The following is a 23,445-nucleotide window of genomic DNA, read 5'->3' as shown; positions in this document are numbered from 1 at the left end:
ATAACGATAGTACCTTTCTAAATGTTATTTGTAAAGTTAGGTAGGATAATGCATGAAAGCATTTAGCATAGTATTCAGTAACCCCTCGATAAATGGTAGCTACTTTTTTTCTGGAATGAGTAAATGAAGAAGCATAAACAGAAAAATATCAGGCTATAACACTCTCTTTATGAATTTAGAGCTGTATTGGGGCACCTGGGTGGCTCAGTTGGTTGAGCGGCCGACTTCGGCTCAGGTCATGATCTCGCAGTACGTGAGCTCGAGCCCCGCATCAGGCTCTGTGCTGACAGCTCGGAGCCTAGAGCCTGTTTCGGATTCTGTGTCTCCCTCTCTCTGACCCTCCCCTGTTCATGCTCTGTCTCTCTCTGTCTCAAAAATAAATAAACGTTAAAAAAAAAAATTAAAAAAAAAAAAAAGAATTTAAGACTGTATCACAATAATTGCTGTATCACAATGTAAAAAACAGAACCAGTGGGTTGCTTCTATTCATAGAATGAATTGTGACTTTAAAATTTAATTGGCTTTGTATTACAAATGTAAAGCCTGTTGAATTAAAGATTAAAGAGAACTCACTATTTACAAAAATAGGCAGAACTTGGGGCGCCTGGGTGGCTCAGTCGGTTAGGCGTCCGACTTTGGCTCAGATCATGATCTCAGTTTGTGGGCTCAAGCCCTGCATTGGGCTCTGTGCTAACAGCTCAGAGCCTGGAGCCTGCTTGGGATTCTGTGTCTCCCTCTCTCTCTCTGCCCCTTCCCTGCTCGTGCTCTGTCTTTCTCTGTCTCTCTCTCTCTCTCTCTCACAAAAATAAACATTCAAAAAAAATTTTTTTTAATTAAAAAAAGTTTAAAAAATAGGCAAAACTTTATTTTAGTGTTATAAATACCTCAAATGCATCTTGCGAAAAATTAATGTTTTTAATCTAATTACAAGCCTACAAGTTTAAATCTTATCCCCTTAGGTGGTACTATTTGAACAATCATGAAATTAATAAAATAGATTTAATTATAAAATACGTCCCTTTCCCCTGTGGCTTCCACGTTTCAGGTCTTAAAAGCTTTTATTTCTTTTTATTGCATTTGAGGAAGTGGTATTTTACTGACTTATTGAGAAGACACAGGTAGAGTTGTTGATATTATCGACAGGACACTGAATACTCAGATGCTCATATCCTTCTAAAATAACTGAAGAGATAATGCAAAGATCTAGAAACCCTGTACCAAACTGTATCTGGTCATTCACGTACCTTGTTTTCTTGACCTGAATGCTGCTACTGAGTTTTTCCAGCACATATTCACCAGTGTCATGATTAATAATAAGCACACAGTCTTTCTGATAAGGCCGTTTGTTCCCCTTGAACACAGTCATTGGTGGTGTGGATCCCTATATGCCACAAAAGTAGAAGATCAAACCAGACACACCAGTTATGAACATTAAAAACGAATTTACAAGTGGCTTCATGAGTATCAGAGCTACTCAAACAGACTAGAATGAACTGATTTCTATTTTAACTCCTCTGGCTTCCTAGGCAAAAAGAAAAGGGATATAATATACAGCAAGAATCTATAACTGTGCAACTACTTCTCAGTAATCAAGAAAGGTAATATAAATTTTCAAAATTACCGTACATTTTTCTAAAGATTCAAAACATGTTACAAATAATGGTGAGGTATGAACTAGTAAAAACAGATTAACCATTACTTGGTATTATACTGAGTAGAACTTTCCATTGCAAGAAGTAAAACTAATACGTGATTTCTGTATTTCCTTGTAATTTCAGAGTCCAGGGCTTCCCCTCATGCCAAGTAACCAACAGAGTATTCTCTAAGGGCAGCTCATTATTCTGCTTGGCTCAGAGTAAGTACATCATGCCACTCACCTGCCTAAGCCCTTTAACTGCTAACCTGTTGCTCTGAGACCCAAGAATAAAATCTCTAAACCAGATACCTGGCCCTTCTGCCTCACCCTGTACCCCTAGCCCTAGGCTCTGCAGGATCCAGAGTAGAAGGTGGCTGGCCTCTCTCAGATCCTCAGGCTCTTTCTTGCAGGGCTTTAACAAGGCTTCTGCCTGCAACATCCTGCCTCTTCCTCTCTTTCAATTACTCAACCTTCAAATCCGCTCAAAGGTCACTTCCTTAGAGAAACCTTCCTGATTTTCTAAAATAAATGGCTGTGCTTTTTATATTTATTTAATTCCAGATCATAAGCTCAAGGACAAGAAAAGTGCTTGTTTTGTTGGAGATTGTATTCTCAGTGCTTAGTAACGGGCCAACACATAGTAGGCACTCAATTAATATTTGACATATATAGGATTTGATTGTATGGAATAAAAAAAAATTGGTTGGCTCCTTGACTCCTTATTCATAGGATAAAAACTTAGAGTTGGAAGGGACCCTAGAGACCATTTATCTAACCCCTTCATTTTACATTTGGCAAACGAAGATCCAAAGGGAGATGATGTAATCTGCTAAAGGCAACATGCAATGAAATAGCAGTTGGAACTGGCAGACAAGTAATTTCTACTCAGCCTGAAGCTTCTTGTCCAGAGCCTTTTCATCCTATTACTGGTTACCAAGACCTTATTATGTTCCAGGACAGGGCTGTGACATCCAATGACACCTGTTCATTATGAGCATTTTGTCTGATCCTTCAGGCTGTGTGATTATAGTGCTACTTTGGACAAAGCTTCAAAAAAAAAAAGTCTCTCTCCGTAGAGGTTCTCAATTTAACCTTTAATTGGGTTCCTCATCCCTAAATTAGCTGAATGCTCTGATCCTCTGGTGCTTGGTTGCAACTTTCAGTCTGCAGTCCGCCCTTTGCCTGATGTATGAAAGGTGTCAATTCTGCTCCTGCCTGTCTTAACTCCTGGTTTGGCTGTGCCACACGCCTAAACTGTTGTTGCTATAAGCCAACATGGCGTCGAGGGCTTTGCTCTTTGGAGCTGTGTGGGGGCAAAGCTAGGCCAATCTGAAAGAGCGGCTAGAGGGGCTAAGTATCCAGACAGGAACCTTGTCTACTTGGTAGCAGATGGGGGAAAGGGGAGCGTGGGAAAAATGGCAAAGAATCCTTTTTACTCAAGCACTTGGGAAACATGAATTCCACCCTACCCCATCCCCCCAGTTCCCTTTTTCCTTATGTTGGAATTTTAGAAATCTAAAAATTTTTAAATAGTAGGAAAATTCAAATTGCAATAAATAGAATATGAGGATTCACTGTGATTCCACGGTGCATAAACTTACAGGGATATGTGGCAGGGTAATTGTGACTTCATCTCCTTTGCCAACCTGAAGCTCTCCTTCACAGGAAGTGTCTATGGATGCTGGCTTAAAGTCATCTAAAGGGAAAAGCAAAAGAATATTTATCCAGCCGGTTACTTATACTAAGCCTCCTGGTTATTCTTGTTTAAGAATTAAAATTTTTTTGTGAGTCAGATAAATGGAAAAATACAATGTAGAATTAAAAAAACCTATTTCATTGTGGAAAAAAAGCAGAGAATAGTACAATGAGCCCCTGTGTACTGTCACCCAGGTTCAAGAAGAATTACGAACTCAGGGACAATCTTGTTTTCTCTATACCTCCTACATACTTTGCCTCCCATCCCTGCTGGATTACTTTGAGGAAAAAAAAAAAAAAAGCTAGAATTCATATACCATTCTATTAAGCAAAGATATTCCCTTCTCCCAAGTGACACATGAAAATTAATGCCTCCTTAGCCAGAGGGGTTTTGTTAGGATTGTTGTGTACAAGATCAAAAGCAACAGAGCATATTAAAAAGATTCTGTGACTGTAACACCCTATATGAAACAGGAAAGACCCAGTATCATATAAGCTGATTTCATTTTGCATAGAAACTGTCAACATTAGGATTTCCCACACTCAAGTTCTTATAAAAGTACAGAACAGATGGTTGAACTCTATCTCCAAAGGTTAATCCTGCCCATCTCTCTCAACTGCTGCTAACGTGCACCACGAACAGCCATCTTACTCCATTCTGACATAAACTGACCTCACACTGCAGGCCACGTGCATATATGAAGTGTCTCACTTAAATTCCACATTGCTCTTCCCTCTACCAAAACATCGATTTAGTAAACTGCTCCGAAAACGATGCTCTTATCACATTCCCAATATCCTCCCTCTGAAAGAGCTGATCTGCTGTCAGTAGGAGACACAATAATGATTTGGCAAGTGACCGCAGAAATATGGAACTTCATTATCTAACACGCCCTCTTCCAATGTGTTGAGTCACATTTATTAGCTCCTTAGACAAAAACAAGTCTTCACCAGCATTAGGGCTGACGGATACCAGAAGCTTGTGAATCACACAGAAGGATGCTCAGCCAGCCCATCCCTAAGAGCCAAAACTTTACCCAGGACATAGAGTGGACGTGCCCTCCCTCCACAGAGTCTATAATCATGTAGAAAAGGAAGGTCCAGCATAACGACTATTTGGACATTCTTGATGCCTCCTCTCCCCCGCTTCCAAGCATACATCAAGCTTTATCAAGGCTCACGCGTTCCAATTTTATTCTTCACTCACATGGGACTTGGTACTGAGTTAAAGTCGGGGTAGTATAGATCACCTCAAAAGACAGCAGAGTCAAACGAGGTACAGAAAGCTGGAGGAGGAAGACGGATGGAGCGCACAGAGGATGCGGATTCTTTGGCTACCAAAGGGATGAAGCGCAGGCTCAGGGTAACCAGAACAAAGACGAACGAGGAACGAAGGCTAAGGAACACAGGGAAGAGGAGAATGTAATAGGAGAGAGTCGATAAGGCTCATCCGCAAACGGGAAGAGTCCTTTAAATGTGGAGGACCCCGCTGGGGTCATCAGAAAGTGGGACGGATTACAGGGAGAAGTGGAGTCTGATGTGGGGTCACAGTCTTTTGGTAATAAAGAGGGGTAAGTTTCGAATAAAGCAGGGCTGGGTGGGCGGATGAAAAACAAAGGAGCCAATAACCTTCGGAAGAAGTAGTTGGGACCACAAGGCAGATGGGTAGATGGGAGTGGCGAAGCGTTTGGTTTGGGGAGTGAGCTGGAAAAGGGGGGAGGGAGGGGGGTGGAATCGAGGTCCAGGAGGATCTGGGCGAAGAGAGAAGGGAGCTGACGTAGGCAGGAGGTTCCCTGGGCTTTGGAGGGACGAGGGAAGAGAAGAAGGAGTCGGGTTGGCAAGAGGCGGCGGAAGGGAACAGAGGGGAGGGCTGGCTTACAGCGAATGGTGTGGAAAGAGGCCCGCGGTCGCTTCTCGAAGCTCTCCCCGAGCCGCAGGCAGTGTTCCTCGCGGTCCAGCAACGGGTTCGCGGTTCCGTTCATGGCCCCCCACGAGCCTAGCGCCCGGACCGGCGCTCTCCTGGCGCGGCCGCGGTCCGAGCTTCCGGCGCCGGCGTCCGGGGAAACGAAGCTCCCGGGACAGCGCTCGGGGGCGCACGGCGAGCCGAGCCGGCGCCCACCCGGGGCCGGAAGCAGGTCCTCGCCTCTGCGGCGGGGTGGAGGAGGACTGCGCGGAAGCAGGGCCGCGGCGCTTCCGGCGTCGGGGAGGGACTTCTGCGTTCGTGACGGAAGTGGCGGGGGCAGTGGCGGCGGCAGTGCCATGGCCAAAGGATTCCGCCGGGAGAGGTCCTCGAGGGGTGTTTGTCCCCGGACCGAAGCTCCCTGATCCGGCTTCCGAGGCCGGGTCCGGGCTGAGGGCTGAGTGCGTCCGTCCCTACCCGTCCAGGTGAATGTAAGAAGTGATGACGGTGAGCCCAGGCGCGGCGAACTAGATGAACACGGGTCTGACAGCCAGTGTGGCCGGCTCTCCCAGCCAGTGTGGCCGGCTCTCCTCAGGCCGGGGCGGCCCGGGCGCCCTAGTTTCTCCCAAGCGTCCGGAGCCCCACGGACCCTACCCCGCGCGTCACTGGCCTCTTACCCTTCACGCGTTAATGGAGGAGCGAGAGCCTCAGCCCCTGGAAAACGGCGCTACCCTCTGATTCGTGAGACGGCCTCTTAGCTGTGTGATCAGAATCTCAGGCCCCGGGTCTCGGATCCTTGGGAAATGATCATCCCACTTGACCGCCCGTCGCCATTTCGGGAAGCTGGTGTGGTTGTTTTAAGTCACCCTTTCACGGGCATTAAAAATTGATGTTTCCTCCCTAAGATTTCTCAGTCACTTCTTGGGAGTGTCCTTTTTCTAAACCAACCCGATTTAGTATTACTATATTTTTTAATGTTTATTTATTTTAAAGAGAGGTAGAGACAGCACGAGTTGGGGAGGGACAGAGGGAGAGAGAGAGAGAGGGAGACACAGAATCCCAAGCAGGCTCCAGGCTCTGGGCTGTCAGCACCGAGCCCGACCCCAGGGCTGGAACTCACAAACTTTAAGATCATGACCTGAGCTGAAGTGGGACGCCTAACGGACCGAGCCACCCAGGCGTCCGTAAACCGATTATTCTAATAGTTAACTTGTTCTGGTTTGAACTAGAGTTTGGTGCGTGAGAGCCCTGGCCACGGAATGTAAGCCCTCTGAAGGTAGGGATTGTGTCTTGGGCTTCTTTCTGACCGACCTCTTGTAGAGTGGGCAGGGTTTTTGTGTTGAGTCAGCATCTAGTATGTGGTGAGTTGAACTGTTTGGTGAAAGAACCGTTCTAAAGCAACTAACCAGCGTCTTAAAAACTGTCCTAGAACCACTAACTGGAATCTCCTTTTTCCTGCAAAGCACCCAGTGCTGCCCGAGGCTTGAGCCCAACGTGAAGAACCACATTTGGAAAAATCCTTCCTATGTCTGCAGTATCAGCTTGGATTACTCAGGTTATTCAGGTTTGGGGAATCTTCAGCAGTGTTAAATATATTACCATCAACTTATGGGATGGCTTCTTTGCAAAGGAAAGGGCTGCAGGCAAGAATTCTCAGCGCTGAAGAAGAGGAGAAACTGAAAAGAGACCAGGCTTTAATGTCTGATTTTAAACAGCAAAAACTGGAAAAAGAGGCTCAGAAGAACTGGGACCTTTTTTACAAAAGAAATAGCACTAACTTCTTCAAAGATAGACACTGGACCACCAGAGAGTTTGAGGAACTCAGATCATGTAGAGAGGTAAACTAATATTGAACCTTGTTTGAGTTTTCATTTCAAATGTGAAGAGGAGTGTTTATTGCCTTCCTATGGGTCTCCAGTGGATTTAGAAGGTCCTGGGTTGTATGCAGGAAAGAGAGCTTTCGAGGACATTTTCTGTTTCTTAAAGCCAGTCTGAAAGTCGTAAATATTGAACTCATACTGGGTGACTTCAGTGACAGATTCAGATTCATAATAAAGACGATAAACACTTTACCACGGCCCTTTTCTAGAACTCTACGTGTTGTGTAATTTAAGCCCTACAAAAACAGTGTGAAGTAGGCATCATTGTTATCCCTGCTTGCAGGTAAAACGGGGCACAAAGCTCTTTTAAGAGAGTTGTCTAATGATAGAACATGGTGAGGGAAGAAGTCCAGATTTGAGTGCAAGCAGTTTCGTCCCAGAGCCTGTTATTTTAGCTATTATCCTGTGTTTTCTTCTTTTTTTTTTTTAATGTTTGTTTATTTGAGAGAGAGAGAGAGAATCCCAAGGAGACACCATGCTCAGCATGGAGCCCATCTTTGGGCTTGATCTCAGCACCATGAGACTCTTGAAATCAAGAGTCGGTGTGGTTTATATACACAATGGAGTACTATGTGGCAATGAGAAAGAATGAAATATGGCCTTTTGTAGCAACGTGGATGGAACTGGAGAGTGTGATGCTAAGTGAAATAAGCCATACAGAGAAAGAGAGATACCATATGTGTTCATTCTTATGTGGATCCTGAGAAACTTAACAAAAGTCCATGGGGGAGGGGAAAAAAAAAAAGAGGTTAGAGAGGGAGAGAGCCAAAGCATAAGAGACTCTTAAAAACTGAGAACAAACTGAGGGTTGATGGGGGGTGGGAGGGAGGGAAGGGTAGGTGATGGGTATTGAAGAGGGCATCTTTTGGGATGAGCACTGGGTGTTGTATGGAAACCAATGTGACAATAAATTTCATATATTAAAAAAAAGAAAAAGAAAAGAAAAGAAATCAAGAGTCGGATGCTGTGGGGTGCCTGGGTGGCTCAGTTGGTTGAGCACTCGACATCAACTCAGGTCATGATCGAGAGTTCGTGGGTTCCAGCCCCACATCAGGCTCTCTGCAGTCTTTTCAGAGCCCACTTTGCATCTTCTGTTCCCCTCTCTCTCTGCGCCTTCCTGGCTCCTGCTCACCCTCTCTCTCAAAAAAATAAAACATTAAAAAAGAAAGGGGGGGAGGGATGGTTAATCGACCGAGCCACCCAGGTGCCCCTGCTGTGTTTTCTTTATACTAAGCTGCCCAGTGTTGGACGACAAGCAAGGTATCAGTATTAGCTTTAGGTTCTCAGTTCACTTGTTTACTGTCTGCCCCATGGGGGCGGAAACCTTGCTTCTCCTGTTTGGAGACACGTTGTAGTTTGGTTTGTTTCTCGATGATGCAAACGACTTTGCATCTCTTTCCTCAGTTTGAAGATCAAAAATTGACTGTGCTTGAAGCTGGCTGTGGTGTTGGGAACTGTTTATTCCCGCTTTTAGAAGAAGATCTGAATATCTTTGCCTATGCCTGTGACTTTTCTCCAAGAGCAGTTGAGTATGTCAAGGTTGGTGCCTTGTCCATGTTTCTGTTATGTTACTGTTTTCTTAGATTTCTTTGACCTGCCCTCTCTGCCCATTTGCTTATTAATTCCAGTTCTCTCTTTGAAGCTAACCAGCTATGACCACCATGAATGTGTTTTTCCTGTTTAAATACCTGTATCGTACATACAGAAACACAGCTTTGGGGTACCTGCATGGCTCAGTCAGTCGAGCATCTGACTCTTGATTTCAGCTCAGGTCATGATCCCAGGGTTGTGGGATTGAGCCCTGCATTGGGGCTCTGCACCTCTCCTCTGCTCATGCTCTGTCTCTAAAATTAAAAAAAAAAAGAAACACAGCTCTATTCAGAAAAGTAGAAAGAACTACCAAAATGATACCCATATGCTACTACCTAAATTGAATGATTGCCAGAATTTTGTACATTTGCTTTATAGACTTTTTTCTTTGCTCAACTATTTTAAAGTATAGATGTCAAGACACTTCCATCTCAAATATGTCTGCATACATATTCAAAAAATACAGACTTTTTCTGCATGGCACAATACATAAACTGTAATCTCCTAATGTCATTAATACTCAGAATGGATTTAGATTTACCCAAGTAGTCCCAAGTGTCTTTTATAGATGTATTTAATCAAGGACTAAATCTTGTACTTCTTAACGTACCTTAAATGTCCTTAGCCTAAAAAATCCCTGCCCTTCCCCTTGACCTTTTCCCCACTGGCTTTGAGCTTTTTTTTTCTCTTTAATTTTTTTTTTATGTTTATTTTTGAGACAGAGAAAGAGTATGAGCGGGGGAGGGGCAGAGAGAGAGGGAGACACAGAATCTGAAGCAGGCTCTGAGCTGTCAGCACAGAGCCCAACATGGGGCTCAAACCCACAAACCATGAGATCATGACCTGAGCTGAAGTCGGACGCTCAACCGACTGAGCCACCCAGGTGCCCCTGGCATTGAGCTTTTGAAGAGCAAGCCATTTTCTATAATTCGGTCCCACATTCCATATTGGTCTGATTGTTTATTCATATCATTGTTCAACTTGTTCCTTTATCCTCTGTATTTCCTTTACTGTAAACTAGAAGTTAGATTTAAACCAGGTAAAATATTTTTGGCAAAAATACTGTAATAAGTGATGTTGTATCTTTGATATTGCATCCTGTCAGGAGGCATTAATGTCTGGTAATGCTAGCTTTAGTTTTGATCTCTGGGTTAAGGTAGTAACTACCTAATTCCCACCTAAAAAGTACCTTCCTAAGGGGTACAAGTATTTACCTTTTGCTATTAACAAATATGTGGGGATACTTGGGCAAACATCTAACTTTCCATGAACCTTTTACAGTTGTACCATCCATTAGAAGTTTTTTTAATAGTGGTATCACATTGTACTATAACTTGCTTTCTTCACTCCACATCCTATCTTGTACTTTGGTTTTTTTTGTCTTAGTACATACAGGTCTACTGTACTTTACTTAGCTGTTGTAGTATTCCACAGAATGGATATACTGTACTTTAACAGTTACCCTGTTGCTGTTTGCTTAAATTATTTCTGATTTTTTACTCTTACAAATAGGGTTAATGTGGCACTATGTGCCACTCCCCAAAACACATGTGTGCATTTTTCTCTTTGGTGATGGAAGAATTCGTTGGAGAAATGGTACACACATTTAAATTTTAATATTTGATGTATATTTTTTAATTTAATATATAAATTTTAATATATAGCTCCTATTCTGTCTATACCCTCAATGTTTGATATCAGTCTTTTTTATATCTTCTAATCTTATGGACAAAAAGTAATACTCCATATTTTAGTTTGTTTACCCCTTATATATGTAAATAAGCATTAGTTTTTCTTCTGATTGTGAGTTTCTTTATTCCACATGTATTTATCGAGGTCCTAGTATGTGCCAGTCACTGTTCTACGCACTGGGACTAAGTAGTGAACAAAACACAAAAAAAATCCCTCAGGTGGAGCTTGTATTATACTATGAATTGTCCGTTCATAACCTGTGCTCATTTTTCTGTCATTTCTTTATCTTTAGGGTATATTCTGGATATTCTGTTTCATTTTTTACAAACATTTCTAGTTTATTTAGCATTGCTTTATGGTTTGTCTTTCAGCAGGATTTAAACTATGTGCAAATTTATTAATGTTTTCCTTTCAAGGCTCTAAGGTCTTAAGTCTTGTTTAAGAGTCCTCTAATCTTCTACATAGTTTTAAAGCTTTGGTTATCATGTTTTTTAATCTGGAAAAATTTTGGCCCTTATTTCTTCAAATATTTCTTCAGCTCTGTTCTCTCTTCTGAGATTCTAATGGCATGTGTATTATACCATTTGCTATTGTATGGCGGTTTGTTTTCTTGGATGGTGGTTTGTTTTCTTAACTTTTTTTCTCTTTGCATTTTTAGTTTGTGTAATTTCTTTCATCCTATCTTCAAGTTTACTGACTCCTTCTTAGGTAGTAAATGTTCCTGTTGATGAGCCTTTCAAAAGCATTCTTCATATTTGTTGCTGTGTTTTTGGTTTTTAGTTCGTCTAGTTGATTGTTTTTGTAGTTTCTATTTCTCTGCTGAAATTGCCTATTTGATCTTAAACTTTGTCTGTGTTTTTCATTAGAGTCTTTCACTTATTAATTACAGTTATTTTAAATGCCCAAACTTCTAGTTCCTATATCTGTGTCATATTTGAGTCTGGTTCTGATGATTGCTTTGTCTCTTCAGACTATTTTTTCTTGCCATTTGGTATGCCTTGTACTTTTTTTTTCACTGAAAGTCAGGTATGTTATGTAGGGCTATGGGTACTGAGGTCATAAGGATTTGTAATAATCTAGACAGGAGTTGAGCTGTGTTTGAAATCTGTTATTGTTATAGTTACCTGTGAGGTTTATCGTTGCTATGGCCACCAGAGACTTCAGAGTCCTCTGGTGACTTGGTTTATGTCACCCCTTTTGGCTTTGGGTCTGCTCTTCATACTGTTCCTCGTAAAGATCCTCTCTCTTACAACTTTCCCAGCTGCAATCCACTGTTGTTATTACCACTGGAGACTTGGTAAGGTGTGGGAGAAGGGATTGTCATCTAATGTTCTGATTCTCAGTTTTTGAACTGTAGAGTGGGCCTGTGTCTCAGGGGTGTGGCCTTCACAAGTGTGTCTGCGCTCTAGGACTAGAGCTTTCCTCTCCCTTTCGTCCCTCAGTATCTACCTGGTGTCCTCCTCGATGGTCTTGAGGCCATTCTCCCTTCAGATCAAGACTAGGTCTATCAATCCCCAGCACCTCCACCAAAAAAAAAAAAAAAAAAAAAAAGACTAGGTCTGGGGGGCGCTGGCTCAGTCCGAAGAGCTTGCAACTCTTGATGTTAGGGTTGTGAGTTCAAGCCCTACATTGGGTGTGGAGATTACTAAAAAAATAAACTTAAAAAAAAAAATTAAGAATGGGTCTGGGCAGAGCAGTTTCCTCCCCTCTTGGCAGTGGTATTTCGCTAGTACCCTAAGGCTGCAGGCTTCAGGAGACCTTTCCCCTGTAGTTTGAATCTTTTCTTCCTTAAAGGAGATGAGAAAGTCCAGTACTAGATGGAGCACCATCTTCTCTGTGAGAGCCCCATGATGTTCTTGGAAGAAACACCTATAAAAAGATGGGAGTGTTCCTGTTACTTCCACCCCCAGAGGCCCAGAGGCTTCACGCTATAACATCCGCACTCAGTCTACAGCAGTTTGTCAAATTTCTAGTTTTATCTTTCCAGTTTGGGGGTTTCTGCCTCAGGTAAGCAAATGCTTCGGTCCTGTCTCTCCCTGAAGGCACTTATCTGTCTCCAGGTTGGGGGATGGCTGCTGGTTCGTTGGCCTCTATTCTTTGATGGGTTCACAAAAAAAGCCATTACTTGGCTGTCTGTCCATCTTTTTTCTTATTGTAAGGATGGGAGCTGCATTTTTATATTACTGTACGTCTTTGAATTGAAACCAGAACCTTTAAGTCACCTGGGTAACCAATTGTCCTTTAACACAAGTGTATAGCTAGTTGTTCTAACACAGTAAGTTGAATGAAAAAATTCATTTTTCTTCCCTGATAATTGTCACTTTTATTGTCTACCTTTTTTGATATGTCATCTTTGTCACTTGTCTTTTGTCATTTGCGATACTAAATTCCCCTATATACGTGGGTCTGTTTTGGGGACTCTGATCTGTCTTCATAGTCTATTTGTCCTCATTCTCAAACTTCATTGTTTCAGTACTGCATTTTGTAGTATGTTTTGAAGTCCAGTAGTGTACCTCTTCCTTCATTGTTCTTCAGTTTAAAAATTGGCTTGGCTATTCCTAAAGATTTTTGCTTCCAGATGAATCAAATTTGCCTTTGTGTCAAGTTTCTAGAAATCTATTGGGATTCTATTGAGATTGCATTGGATTTAGAAGCAGATTTATAGGTAGAATTGACGTCTTTTCAATATTGAATCTTCCCATCCAAGAACTTTGTATTTATTCGAGTCCTTATTTACATTAAAGAAAGGTTTGTGGGGCGCCTGGGTGGCTCAGTCAGTTGAGCGTCCGACTTTGGCTCAGGTCATGATCTCACAGCTTGTGAGTTTGAGACCCACGTCAGGTCTGTGCTGACAGCTCAGAGCCTGGAGCCTGCTTCTGCTTCTGTGTCTCCCTCTCTCTGCCCCTAACCCACTCACATTCTCTCTGTCTCTCTCAAAAAAAAAAATTAAAAAATTTTTTTCTTAAAGAAAGGGTTGCTATTTTTTTATAATGCTCTTATAAGATCTTAGACTTTATGATACTCTTATATTTATAAGAGTATTATATGTATTTTTTTTGATAATGCTCTTAAACCCCCCATTCAAAATGTACAGGAACACACTTGTTTAAAAAAAAAAAAAGTGGGGGTGGGGCGGGGAAGAAGAAGAAATTTGGTTTATTTGGCTTGCTGTCTCAAGGGAAAATATGCAGAACTGTGGGAGCATCTCCATGAGTGGATTGGGAAGGACTTCTCAGAGGATTTAGGCTTGTAATGGGTGATTTCAAAGGATTAAGGAAGCACGGGTCAGTTTTGACTTATGCCTCTAGAAATCTATGCTTCTAGAATGCGCAGCTTTGAACATGTGATAGCTCCTCAGTGTTCTATCCTCAGTTAAAGATGATTTGTTAAAATGAAATCTTGGCCCTCCTAGTAACAGCAAATGCTACGTGCATTAGCGTGCAAATGGCACATTACTCAGTTTTACACAGTAACAAAGTGATCTGTGATTTTTGTGTAGCAGTGCACAAGTGGAAATAGATCCATTTTCCATCGGATCTCCTTTTGATGCTGTATTTTTCTCTGTGTGTCCACATGGGTGTCGCATTAAAATTCTTTTCTTTTTCCCCCTTCTCTAGCAAAATCCTTTATATGACACAGAAAGATGCAAGGTGTTCCAGTGTGATCTAACCAAAGATGACCTTCTGGAACATGTGCCCCCAGAGTCCGTGGATGTTGTCATGTTGATATTTGTCCTCTCTGCTGTTCACCCTGATAAGATGCACCTTGTCTTACAAAACATTTACCAGGTTAGTAATTTGGAGCCTGGAGGTTGGACGTCCTGATCTTTTTGCTTATCTCCCCTCTGAGGCTCATGTCTAGTTCACAAAGCCCCCTCGTTCTCACTATGTGTAGGCCATGCAGTCAGTGTATCGAAGGGGTTCTCCTACATAAAACATTCAGTTTGAATTCTGGTTTGTCTGGTAGCCATCACTGCTCTTCAGTTTGGCCAGCTTTGGAGCTAGGATGATTTTGTAGTTATCTGGGCTCTGTGCATGGAATAACATGCAGATAGTCCCTGCTGGAAAGGAGAAGAAGATATGGTTCGGGGTCAAGAACGTAGTCCGGCATCAGAGTGCCTAGAGACGATGCCCGGCTTCCCTGCTTAGGCAAGTTTCTTTACCTCCCTGAGCCTCAGTTTCATTACCTTTGTAATACTGAGATACTGAGATGAAATACATGCAATATGTATAAAGTGCTTAGCACGATGCCTAGAAGGTGGTAGGTGCTCTTCAAAAATCAGCCGTTGTTGTCACTATCATCATTGTTGCCAGAACGAGGAGAACCCAAACTGCTCTGGCCATCAGGAGGCTGCTGTAGCACTCAGGAGGTAAAGCATCACTCTTAAGTCATGTGACTCAAGACAAATCACGTCATCTTCCTTCTGTGGGCTTCAGTGTCCTTGGCTGTGAAATGGGGGTGTCTGTTAGGGTTATTGTGAGATGCAGGTGAGATCATGAATGAGGCTGCTTTGTGAACTACGGTAGAAGCTCTCTTATCTGTGGCAACAATGTTGATTAAAGATCAACTAAATCAAAAAATCATGAAAAAGGTACATTCTTACCTTAAACATTTTATTATGACTTAAAATATGTTAATATTCTTTTATCACTCTTTTGATGTAGAGCCACGGCCCTTTCTTTTGAGTATGGGGCTCTTTACCATTTTTCTTACCATCTTATGAACCACATACATAGTAGCATAGTAGAGTTCTGGCTTCTTTAAAAGTGGAGCAAAGACTTAAAAATGATTGGAAACAACGCAAGGGCAAATTTTTTTATATTTTTAACCTAGACTTACCTTTGATTCTCCCATGTCTAACAGCAGTTCAGTGCTTCTCTATCAAGTCTTTCCAAAAGTTTCAGTGTACTTTTCAGAGAAAATAAAAATGCTCTTTACTTGCATTGCATTGTTTATATATTCATGTATAATTCTAAATCTAAGTACAGCCGGTGTAAGTAAGTTTGGGAACCAACACAAGTGACCAGTGGTAAGCATGCAGGTCACCTGGGGGCCACTAAATGGCAAGGGCACACAGTCTGGAAAGCCTGTTAAGCCTCACCTGTTCAGTGAGTCAGAGGCCTCAGTCGGTCTGCTTTATAAAAGGGAGAGAAGAACATTCAGCAAGTTGAAAAAGTAGACGTTTTAAATGTTTTTTAAGTAGCAAAACAAATTGCAAGACACTGGAAACCTTTTAGGGAGTCATTATTCTCACTTAAAACAACATTTTAAGAAATTCAGATATTGCCACGGTGGTTTCAGCTCTCTGCTCGTGAGGTTTTGTAAGGTTTTTTCTCCTTACTTCCCCTTTCCCTGCCCCTGGTATCTGAGCAGAAGAGACCCAGCATATATCCACAAATGGGCATGGAACTGAAGCTGAGTAAAGAGGGAAGAGAGGGCATCAGGGAAAAGATGGTAGGATCACCTGATTTGAAGGTCCAGGTGAGGACAAAGGATGATGAAAGATGGGGAAGTAGAGAGAGCTGGAAAGATGGGGCAGGGGGGAATGACCAAGGTGACTTGTATGACACTGAGAGACCGGAGGGGTTATGCTTTTTAGTGTTGACAAGACTTCAGGACGTTACCATGGGAGTGAGTGGTTTAGAAGGGTAAGACCTTGGAAAAGTTCAAGTCATTAAGAGGCCAGCATATTTGGAGGGATAATCCACATATATTGAAATTACTCTGAACTAAGAATAGGGTAGTATTAAGGAGAGGAGAATAAATCAGAAACATTCATCCTGAAACAGGGAAATGACCCTGGCACTAATAGATGACAGTAATATTAAGGGATAGCAGATGATATAATCTGATGACAAGAGATTCAGAGCTAGGGATTTTAGGGAGGAAAGAGAATACATGAGAAAGTAGCAATGAGAAGCATGGAGGGCGCCAGCCTCATCTCTAAGCCCAGTGGTACAAAGGTGAGGAGAGAAAACAGCCATGACTTGAGAGGTTGCAGGGAAAACAGTGTCCTCAGGAACAGTCTGTTAGCACCAGGATGTGAAAGGAACATTGAGAAGAGGTGGATACTAGTGATTTCACTGATGAAAGGTTTCAGGGATTGGAGAGAAGTAGGAGTTGGGGACAGAATAAAGAGCATCTGGAACTCGATGGGGCGAGAGTGCCTACTATCAGTTTTGCTTTTCAGCATTATCCTGGTGGTCCTAATCAGCTCAAAAAGACAGGAAAGAAAATAAAAGATGGGGGAAACATAGGGATGGAAGACAAAACTCATTTGCAAATAATATAATTGTCTAATTAGAATATATTAAGACTATGAAAGTATAAGATGAATGTACTCTGCTTAATGTCACAGAGCTATTCACACCTAACAAAGAGTAACATGCATTGTGCAATCTTACTTCTCCATTTAATATTATACATTTTATTTTCTTAATTTAAAAAAAAAATTTTGTGTGTATTTATTTATTTTGAAAAAGGGAGAGAGAGAATCCCAAGCGGGCTCCACACTGTCAGCACAGAGCCTGATGTAGGGCTCAAACCCACACACCGTGAGATCATGACCTGAGCTGAAACCAAGAGTCGGAGGCTTAATTGACTAAGCCACCCACGTGCCCCCTATACATTTTATTTTTTGTTGTTGTTTGATTGATTGGAGGTTGTGGGTAGGGTTTTTTTGGTTGTTTTTTGAGCAAATTGACAAGGTGGTTCTAAGTTTACATGAAAGAACAAAGATCAAAACACTTCTGAAGAAAAACAAAACGGGGGAAATCTGTACCCAACCAGATAAAAAGACTTCTTACTGCTACAGTAATTAAGATAGAATGATGTTAGCAGAGGGACAACTTGAATGTGATAGCTTAAACACAGATCCATGCATACATGGGAATTTGATATATGGTAGAAGTGACAGTGAAAATCAGTAGAAAAATAGGGACTGTTCAGTAAGTGATGCTGCGACCATTGGGTGTCCATGTAGGAAAGAATGATTCTACTTCTCCTTCACATCCTATACAAAAATCATTCTCGGGTGAATTAAAGACTTAAGTGAAAAAGACAAAAAAGCCTTTCAGAAGAAAATAACAGGAAAAAATCTCTGTGACCTCAGAGTGTGGAGTTTTTTCAAAAGATGACTCAAAGCATTCTAAGCATAAAGATGATTATAACAAAAGTAGGAATTTCTGTTCTTCAAAAGACAATATAATACAAAGAAAAAAAAAACCAACAACTTTGGAAAAGTCTATAAACTGTTCAAAGATTAGCACCCAGAATACGTGAGAAATTCCTGTGAAAGAAGTACAAGCAAATTAATAGAAAAATGGGCAGATGTGAATAGTCGTTTTATTGAAGAGGACACACATATGAAAAGATTATCTTAGTAACCCAGGAAATGTAAAATAAAACCCCAATGAGATACCGCTAGGTTAACCAAATTAAAGAAGGCTGAGAAAGCCAAGTATTGTTGAGGGTATGCCTATTCTTGACTTAAATAGAAACATACAGGGGCGCCTGGGTGGCTCAGTCGGTTCAGCGTCCAGCTCTTGGTTTCAGCTCAGGTCACGATCTCGCCGTTTCATGAGTTTAAGCCCCCCGTCAGGCTCCATGCTACCAGCGCAGAATAGGATTTAATAAAATTAATGGAATTTTCTGCCTCCCCCACTCGCGCTCTCTCTCTCTCAGGGTAAACTATTTAGAAAAATTTTATTGGAAACATACAGTATATTATTTATATTTTAACAGTAATGAAATTTTTTTATTATTATCCAGTTGAGCTGTCTCAGTCCACACCTGGCCCCTGTTGTAACCTTTCTTTGGTAACAAATTCCGTTTCAGCAGTCCTTTCTATTTTTACCCCCAATAGAACTCTTTTTTCAGCTGATGTGGAATGAGTTCACAACAGTAGCAGATTGGGATCTCTCTGCCATCATACGTAGTGCCTGAGTCATTAATTTGAAACCATGTGCTTCATCTGAAAATTACAAAAGGAGAAGCAATCTCTCAGCCTCTGACAACAAGACCCAAAGGTGGGCAGCTCTGAGGCCTTCATGAACAACCACAGTAATAAGCTGTGGTAAGATAGATGTAATTACTGTAGAATGTTAACACTGAGAATTTTTAAAACTAGGTTTCAACTGAAAGACAACCTTAAGGTTGAATTCCCTCATTTTTGGAATAGAATGAAGTAAAAACAGACAAAATTTGTCATCAGAAGACCTGGATATTTGTCTGCCAGTGCCACCAACTTGCCTTGAAATCTCAGACAAGTCACTTTGACTCTGAGCCTTGCTCGCCGTAAAAGTGGCTGTAATAGACCTCCCGTTCCCCTCCCTCCCCACCCCTAACCTACTTCTTGGAGTTGTTTAGAGAATGAAAGAACGTAATGGTGAAAAATGCCTGTTAGCTATGATCAAAGGAGGCATTAGTATTGAACTTATTATTTTATAGACAAGAAAACACACGGATGAAATTACTTGCTCAAGGTTATTCAACTAGTTATGGAAGAACTGGGATATGAAGCAAGACTTCCAAATTCCTGAGTGTTCTTCCCACTGTCCCATGGAGCCTTCCTTCTTCTGCAATTAAGAATAAGCCTTTTTCCTATAAACTAAATTTTTCAGAATTTTCTCTTCACAATTCACATTTTTTAAAAACTTGGCGTTCTAGACTAAGATAGGATGTTTTTACCCAAGAGGCTCTTTACTGATGATATTTAGAATGCATCCCTCATTGATTAGAATTTACTAAATGAGGAAACTGCAGCCCACTTGGAAGTATTAGGGACAGTGTTTCAAGAGGAAATACATCAAACTGCATCAAAAGTCTAATATGTCATGTCTTAAAAATCATCTTATTGTTGTGATGAACCAGAATAAGGTTTAATTGGGGTGCCTGGGGTGGCTCAGTTGGTTAAGTGCCCAACTCTTGATCTCAGCTCAGGTTCTTTTTTCTTTTTTTTTTTTTTTAATGTTTTATTTATTTCTGAGGCAGTGGCGGGGGCAGAGGGGCAGAGAGAGAGGAAGACACAGAATCTCAAGGAGGGTCCAGGCTCCAAACTGTCGGCACATAGCCTGACATGGGGCTCAAACCCAGGAACCGTGAAATTACGACCCAAGCTGGAGTCGAACACTTAACTGACTGAGCCACCCAGGCACCCTGATCTCCGCTCAGGTCTTGATCTCAGGGCTGTGAGTTCAGTCCTTGCGTTGGGCTCTGTGCTGGGCATGAAGCCTACTTTAAAAAAAATACAGAATAGGGTTTAATAAAATTAATGCCTTTTAAGTCCGCTCTTATTTAGTAGCGTTCATGGCATTTTGAAAGAATTCTCACACAAAAAGGAAATGTCACAGTACATACCACTTTCTCTTCATTTTGAAAAGCGTGTGCTATTTGCTTTATAAGATGGAGGTAGTTATAATACCCACACCCTGCCGGTGCCTACTCCCAATTTTCGAGACACCTACTCTGTGACACCTGTCTCTGAAAGACTTTAGTGAGGGACTCCCAGCCGGGCCTGACCATGATCCCCTTCCCTACACTGCTGCACTGGCCTGAGGACCTGTTATAAGGCACATGTAGGACAAATACTCAAATACTTACCCCTCCTCCCCTTAGCCTTGCTTTTCTTGTCAGTAAGCGTGAATGGAATTGGAATGACACTTCCCCCAATCCCCCTCCAGGGCTAACAGGTGTCTCTGATGCTACAATATGATGCCTTTTGACCCAAATATGAGTCTTGACTACCCCCCACTTAGTGGCCGAGGTGTGAATCGTGCATAAATCACTTATGTAGTGTCCATTTTCTCATCTTGCACGAGGATGATCTCTCCTTTCTCCCTCCCTCCTGTCTGATAAACTGCCGAGTGCTCTCTGTTATTAGCATGGTGGGCAAGCTATGCATAATTGTAGCACAGTGAAACCCAAGCGGAGACTTAAAATGAGGAAAGCCAGCTAGAATCAGTAAGAAGCCAAAAGGACATATTTTTTTAAAGGGTCACTTTGACTTCAGGATCATATACTAGGAGATGGCTGATAAAATGGCAGGAGAACATGCCTTAAAATAAGACTTTGATTTAACGTCATTAACATTTTAATTGATATGACATTGGACCTTGTAGGTGCTCAAGAAGTATCCCTCTAATGCATGGGGCCCCGCAGGTCTTGCTATACCTTTGATTAGGAGGCTGTTTTTCCTTCAAACTATGGATGGTTCAGTCTGGTTCCTTTCATAATTATCACAAATATAAGGTATTTTAATCCCTAAATCAATCAGATTTTATTTTATTTGAATAAGTTTTATTTGCCTGGGTTCCCCAGAGTTACGTGCCGCCTGCTTTTGTTTCATAGGTATTAAAACCAGGCAGAAGTGTCTTGTTTCGTGACTATGGGCTGTATGATCATGCCATGCTTAGGTTTAAAGCTGGCAGCAAACTTGGAGAAAACTTTTATGCTAGACAAGATGGAACCAGATCGTATTTTTTTACTGATGGTAAGATTAATGGAATTTGTCTTTAATTGTTTACTTGCTTGCATTATCACTGGGGTACTGGCCGGAGGCGGGGGCGGCTGCACGTAGTGCAAGGTCCCGGCTGGAACAGTCTCCGACGCGCACCACGTAGCACCTGGGACGACAGGGACGCGGCCCTGGCCGTGGTAAGCTCACAGGCCTGCTCTGGTGACAGTGTCTAGTTAGTGAGCCCAGGTTAGTGGACAGGCTCTGACGTGCCACGTGGCTGCCCTACCAGGAAATGTGCTGGAAAAGGGGGAGGGCAAATGCGGATCCTCACTTCGTCCAGTCACAAAGAAAACAGGTAGGATGGGGCGCCAGGCTGGCTCAGTCAGAAGAGCATATGTGACTTAATCTTGGGGGTAGTGAGTTCAAGCCCCACACTGGGTATGGAGGTTACTAAAAACAAATAAACTCAAAAAAAAAAAAAGACAAATATAATGCCTGGAGATTACCTTCCCAGGTTATAAAGGCAAGAAACCTTTTTGTATAAAGGTTTTAAGTATGCACATTTACTATAGGGGTCTTTAAAAAGTCATTTTTTAAAAATTCCTCCTTAATATTTATTCATTTTTGAGAGACAGACAGAGCACACACAGGGGAAGGGCAGAGAGAGAAAGGGAGACACAATCTGAAGCAGGCTCCAGGCTCTGCACTGTCAGCACAGAGCCTGATGCGGGGCTCGAATTCACAAACCACGAGATCATGACCTGAGCTGAAATTGGCCACCCAACTGACTGAGCCACCCAGGGGCCCCTAAAAAGTCATTTTGATAAGAAAAGCATCCAACTCCCCAACATTATTTCAGTCTTATACTAGATATTTTGAACTATTAGTTTTAAGCCTACTTAATCATTTGGACCACAAAATAATTACCTTCTTAAACTCTATTTTTACAACCGTTTGTATTTCTTAAAGTATTCTTTTGGATGTAGAAGGAAATCAAATGAGTGATTACCATTAAAACTGCAAAGCCAGAAAATGTCAGGGGAAAGTTAAAACCATTCATGCTCCTGTTTACTGAAATCTCAATTGTAAATAATTGAGAAGATGTAGTGATGTCTGCAGAGTACCTCAGAGCATGTCCTCGGAAGCAGGGCTCTAAGGGTCTTCACTTTCACTACATGGCCATTCAGTTGGTTTCAGTGAACATGTAGTGATGTATTATTTGGGTTAAAGTTTCCTTAGGGTATATCACGACAAAGGGATTTTCCCCGCCACTCTGGTTACAGAATTTCCTCCTTCGTGTTAGGATAGGTGAGGTGCTTGGTGCAAACAAACTGAACACATGAAGACTTTATATGAATATAGCCACTTTGAATATTGTTTCTTTTTACTCAGACATTGGTATTTGGGGATTCATAATAATAGGGCAAGGTGGCCATACTCCAGGTTGTCCTTAAACTTTTCTGATGAAATTATTTAGTTGGGGGTTTCTATTTGGGTGTGAGATGAGAAGTAGGAGTGTGTTACTTTCTAAAACAAAACCTTCTTTAAATTTTAGCACTGGAGTTTTTGTTATACTAAAAAAATAACATAACCCTCCTCCCTGCTCCCCCCCCCCCCCCGCCCCCTTTACCACCTCAGAGCAAACGTAGTATTAAGACCATGAGCGTCACAAGGGCACCTGGGCGGCTCAGTTAAGCCTCCAACTTCAGCTCAGGTCATGATCTCAGGGTTTGTGAGTTTGAGCCCCATATCGGGCTCTGTGCTGACAGCTTGGAGCCTGGAGCCTGCTTCAGATTCTGTGTCTCCCTCTGCCCTTCCCCTGCTTATGTTTGCACGCTCTCTCTGTCTCTCTCTCAAAAATAAGTAAACAAACAAAAGACCATGAGCATTGTTGATCTGCTTCCTTACAGAATTCCTGGCTCAGCTCTTTACGGACACAGGTTACGAAGAAGTGGTGAATGAATATGTGTTTCGTGAGACGGTGAATAAAAAAGAAGGCCTGTGTGTGCCGAGGGTTTTTCTTCAGAGCAAATTCCGAAAGTGTCCTAAGAACCCAACACCCTTGACCCTGGGCCTGGGTCACAAGTCCTGACCTTTCACAAGGTTGACATTTGTGCCTCCCCTTGAAGAGGAAAGTTTGAAGTAACTCTATTTTGTATATTTTTATATTTTAACTTTTTAAAAATGAGCATATATAATTTTTATATGAAAAGGTAGCAAGTGTGTGTGTATATTACAACAATGCAAATAAAATTTCCAGGCCTGAAAAGGAAAGAAAGTTTGATGGTATAATGTAGTGCAGCCAGGCTGTCTGGCTGAAATTCCACGAAGGGAAAAGCCTAAGCGCTTAAAGAGATCCTTGCCGTCACTACTGCGAGTCTGTAAGTGTGCCCCCGGGCAGCATGTCAGACAGCCCTGCGGAAAAATGAGGCCAAATAGACTGAAATAACACATCCAGATGTATTTTTAGCCTGAAGGATTGTTCTCTTTTTCCAGTGTGTCCTATTTCCCCGTTTTTCTCCTCTTGAGTTCATTTATGTGCCTCTTCAAGACCAGTGTTTCACAAATACAGCTTTTGCTATGACTCGAGAACCCA

The 23,445-nt window shown here is 42.0% G+C and overlaps 2 protein-coding genes across 9 annotated transcripts in view; one reads left to right on the top strand and one right to left on the bottom strand.

Annotated features, from left to right (window-relative positions):
- The window catches only part of EAF1 (ELL associated factor 1), a 19,497-nt gene extending 13,905 nt beyond the window's left edge, over nt 1–5,592 (bottom strand). For both annotated transcript variants that reach the window (XM_045037644.1, XM_023260581.2), the window contains exons 1-3: nt 5,211–5,592; nt 3,238–3,332; nt 1,245–1,381 (exon numbers count right to left, since the gene is read on the bottom strand). In XM_045037644.1, the coding sequence (XP_044893579.1) occupies nt 1,245–1,381; nt 3,238–3,332; nt 5,211–5,592 (614 nt within the window). The remainder of the gene's footprint in view (nt 1–1,244; nt 1,382–3,237; nt 3,333–5,210) is intronic.
- On the top strand, nt 4,579–23,445 carry METTL6 (methyltransferase 6, methylcytidine). Of its 7 annotated transcripts, none has more exons than XM_045037648.1 (6): nt 4,579–4,902; nt 6,695–7,069; nt 8,516–8,650; nt 14,011–14,181; nt 20,741–20,882; nt 22,760–23,445. In XM_045037648.1, the coding sequence occupies exons 2-6, from the start codon at nt 6,845–6,847 to the stop codon at nt 22,939–22,941; spliced, it is 855 nt and encodes a 284-aa protein (XP_044893583.1). In that variant the 5' UTR covers nt 4,579–4,902; nt 6,695–6,844; the 3' UTR covers nt 22,942–23,445. The 7 variants fall into 7 exon arrangements, with proteins under 7 accessions (XP_044893583.1, XP_044893582.1, XP_044893581.1 ...); XM_045037647.1 differs by lacking the exon at nt 4,579–4,902 and adding an exon at nt 5,577–5,716; XM_045037646.1 differs by lacking the exon at nt 4,579–4,902 and adding an exon at nt 5,583–5,722.

Source organism: Felis catus, chromosome C2, assembly GCF_018350175.1.
Source record: "Felis catus isolate Fca126 chromosome C2, F.catus_Fca126_mat1.0, whole genome shotgun sequence".
Lineage (NCBI taxonomy): Eukaryota > Metazoa > Chordata > Mammalia > Carnivora > Felidae > Felis > Felis catus.
Note: the sequence above shows the minus strand (reverse complement) of the source record. Positions and strands in the feature narration are given on the sequence as shown.

Coding starts and splice junctions, on each gene's coding strand:
- METTL6 (XM_045037648.1), top strand. CDS start 6,845: ATGGCTTCTTTGCAAAGGAAAGGGCTGCAGGCAAGAATTCTCAGCGCT. Junction 8,651..14,010: donor GAGCAGTTGAGTATGTCAAG/GTTGGTGCCTTG, acceptor CCCCTTCTCTAG/CAAAATCCTTTATATGACAC. Junction 20,883..22,759: donor ATCGTATTTTTTTACTGATG/GTAAGATTAATG, acceptor GCTTCCTTACAG/AATTCCTGGCTCAGCTCTTT.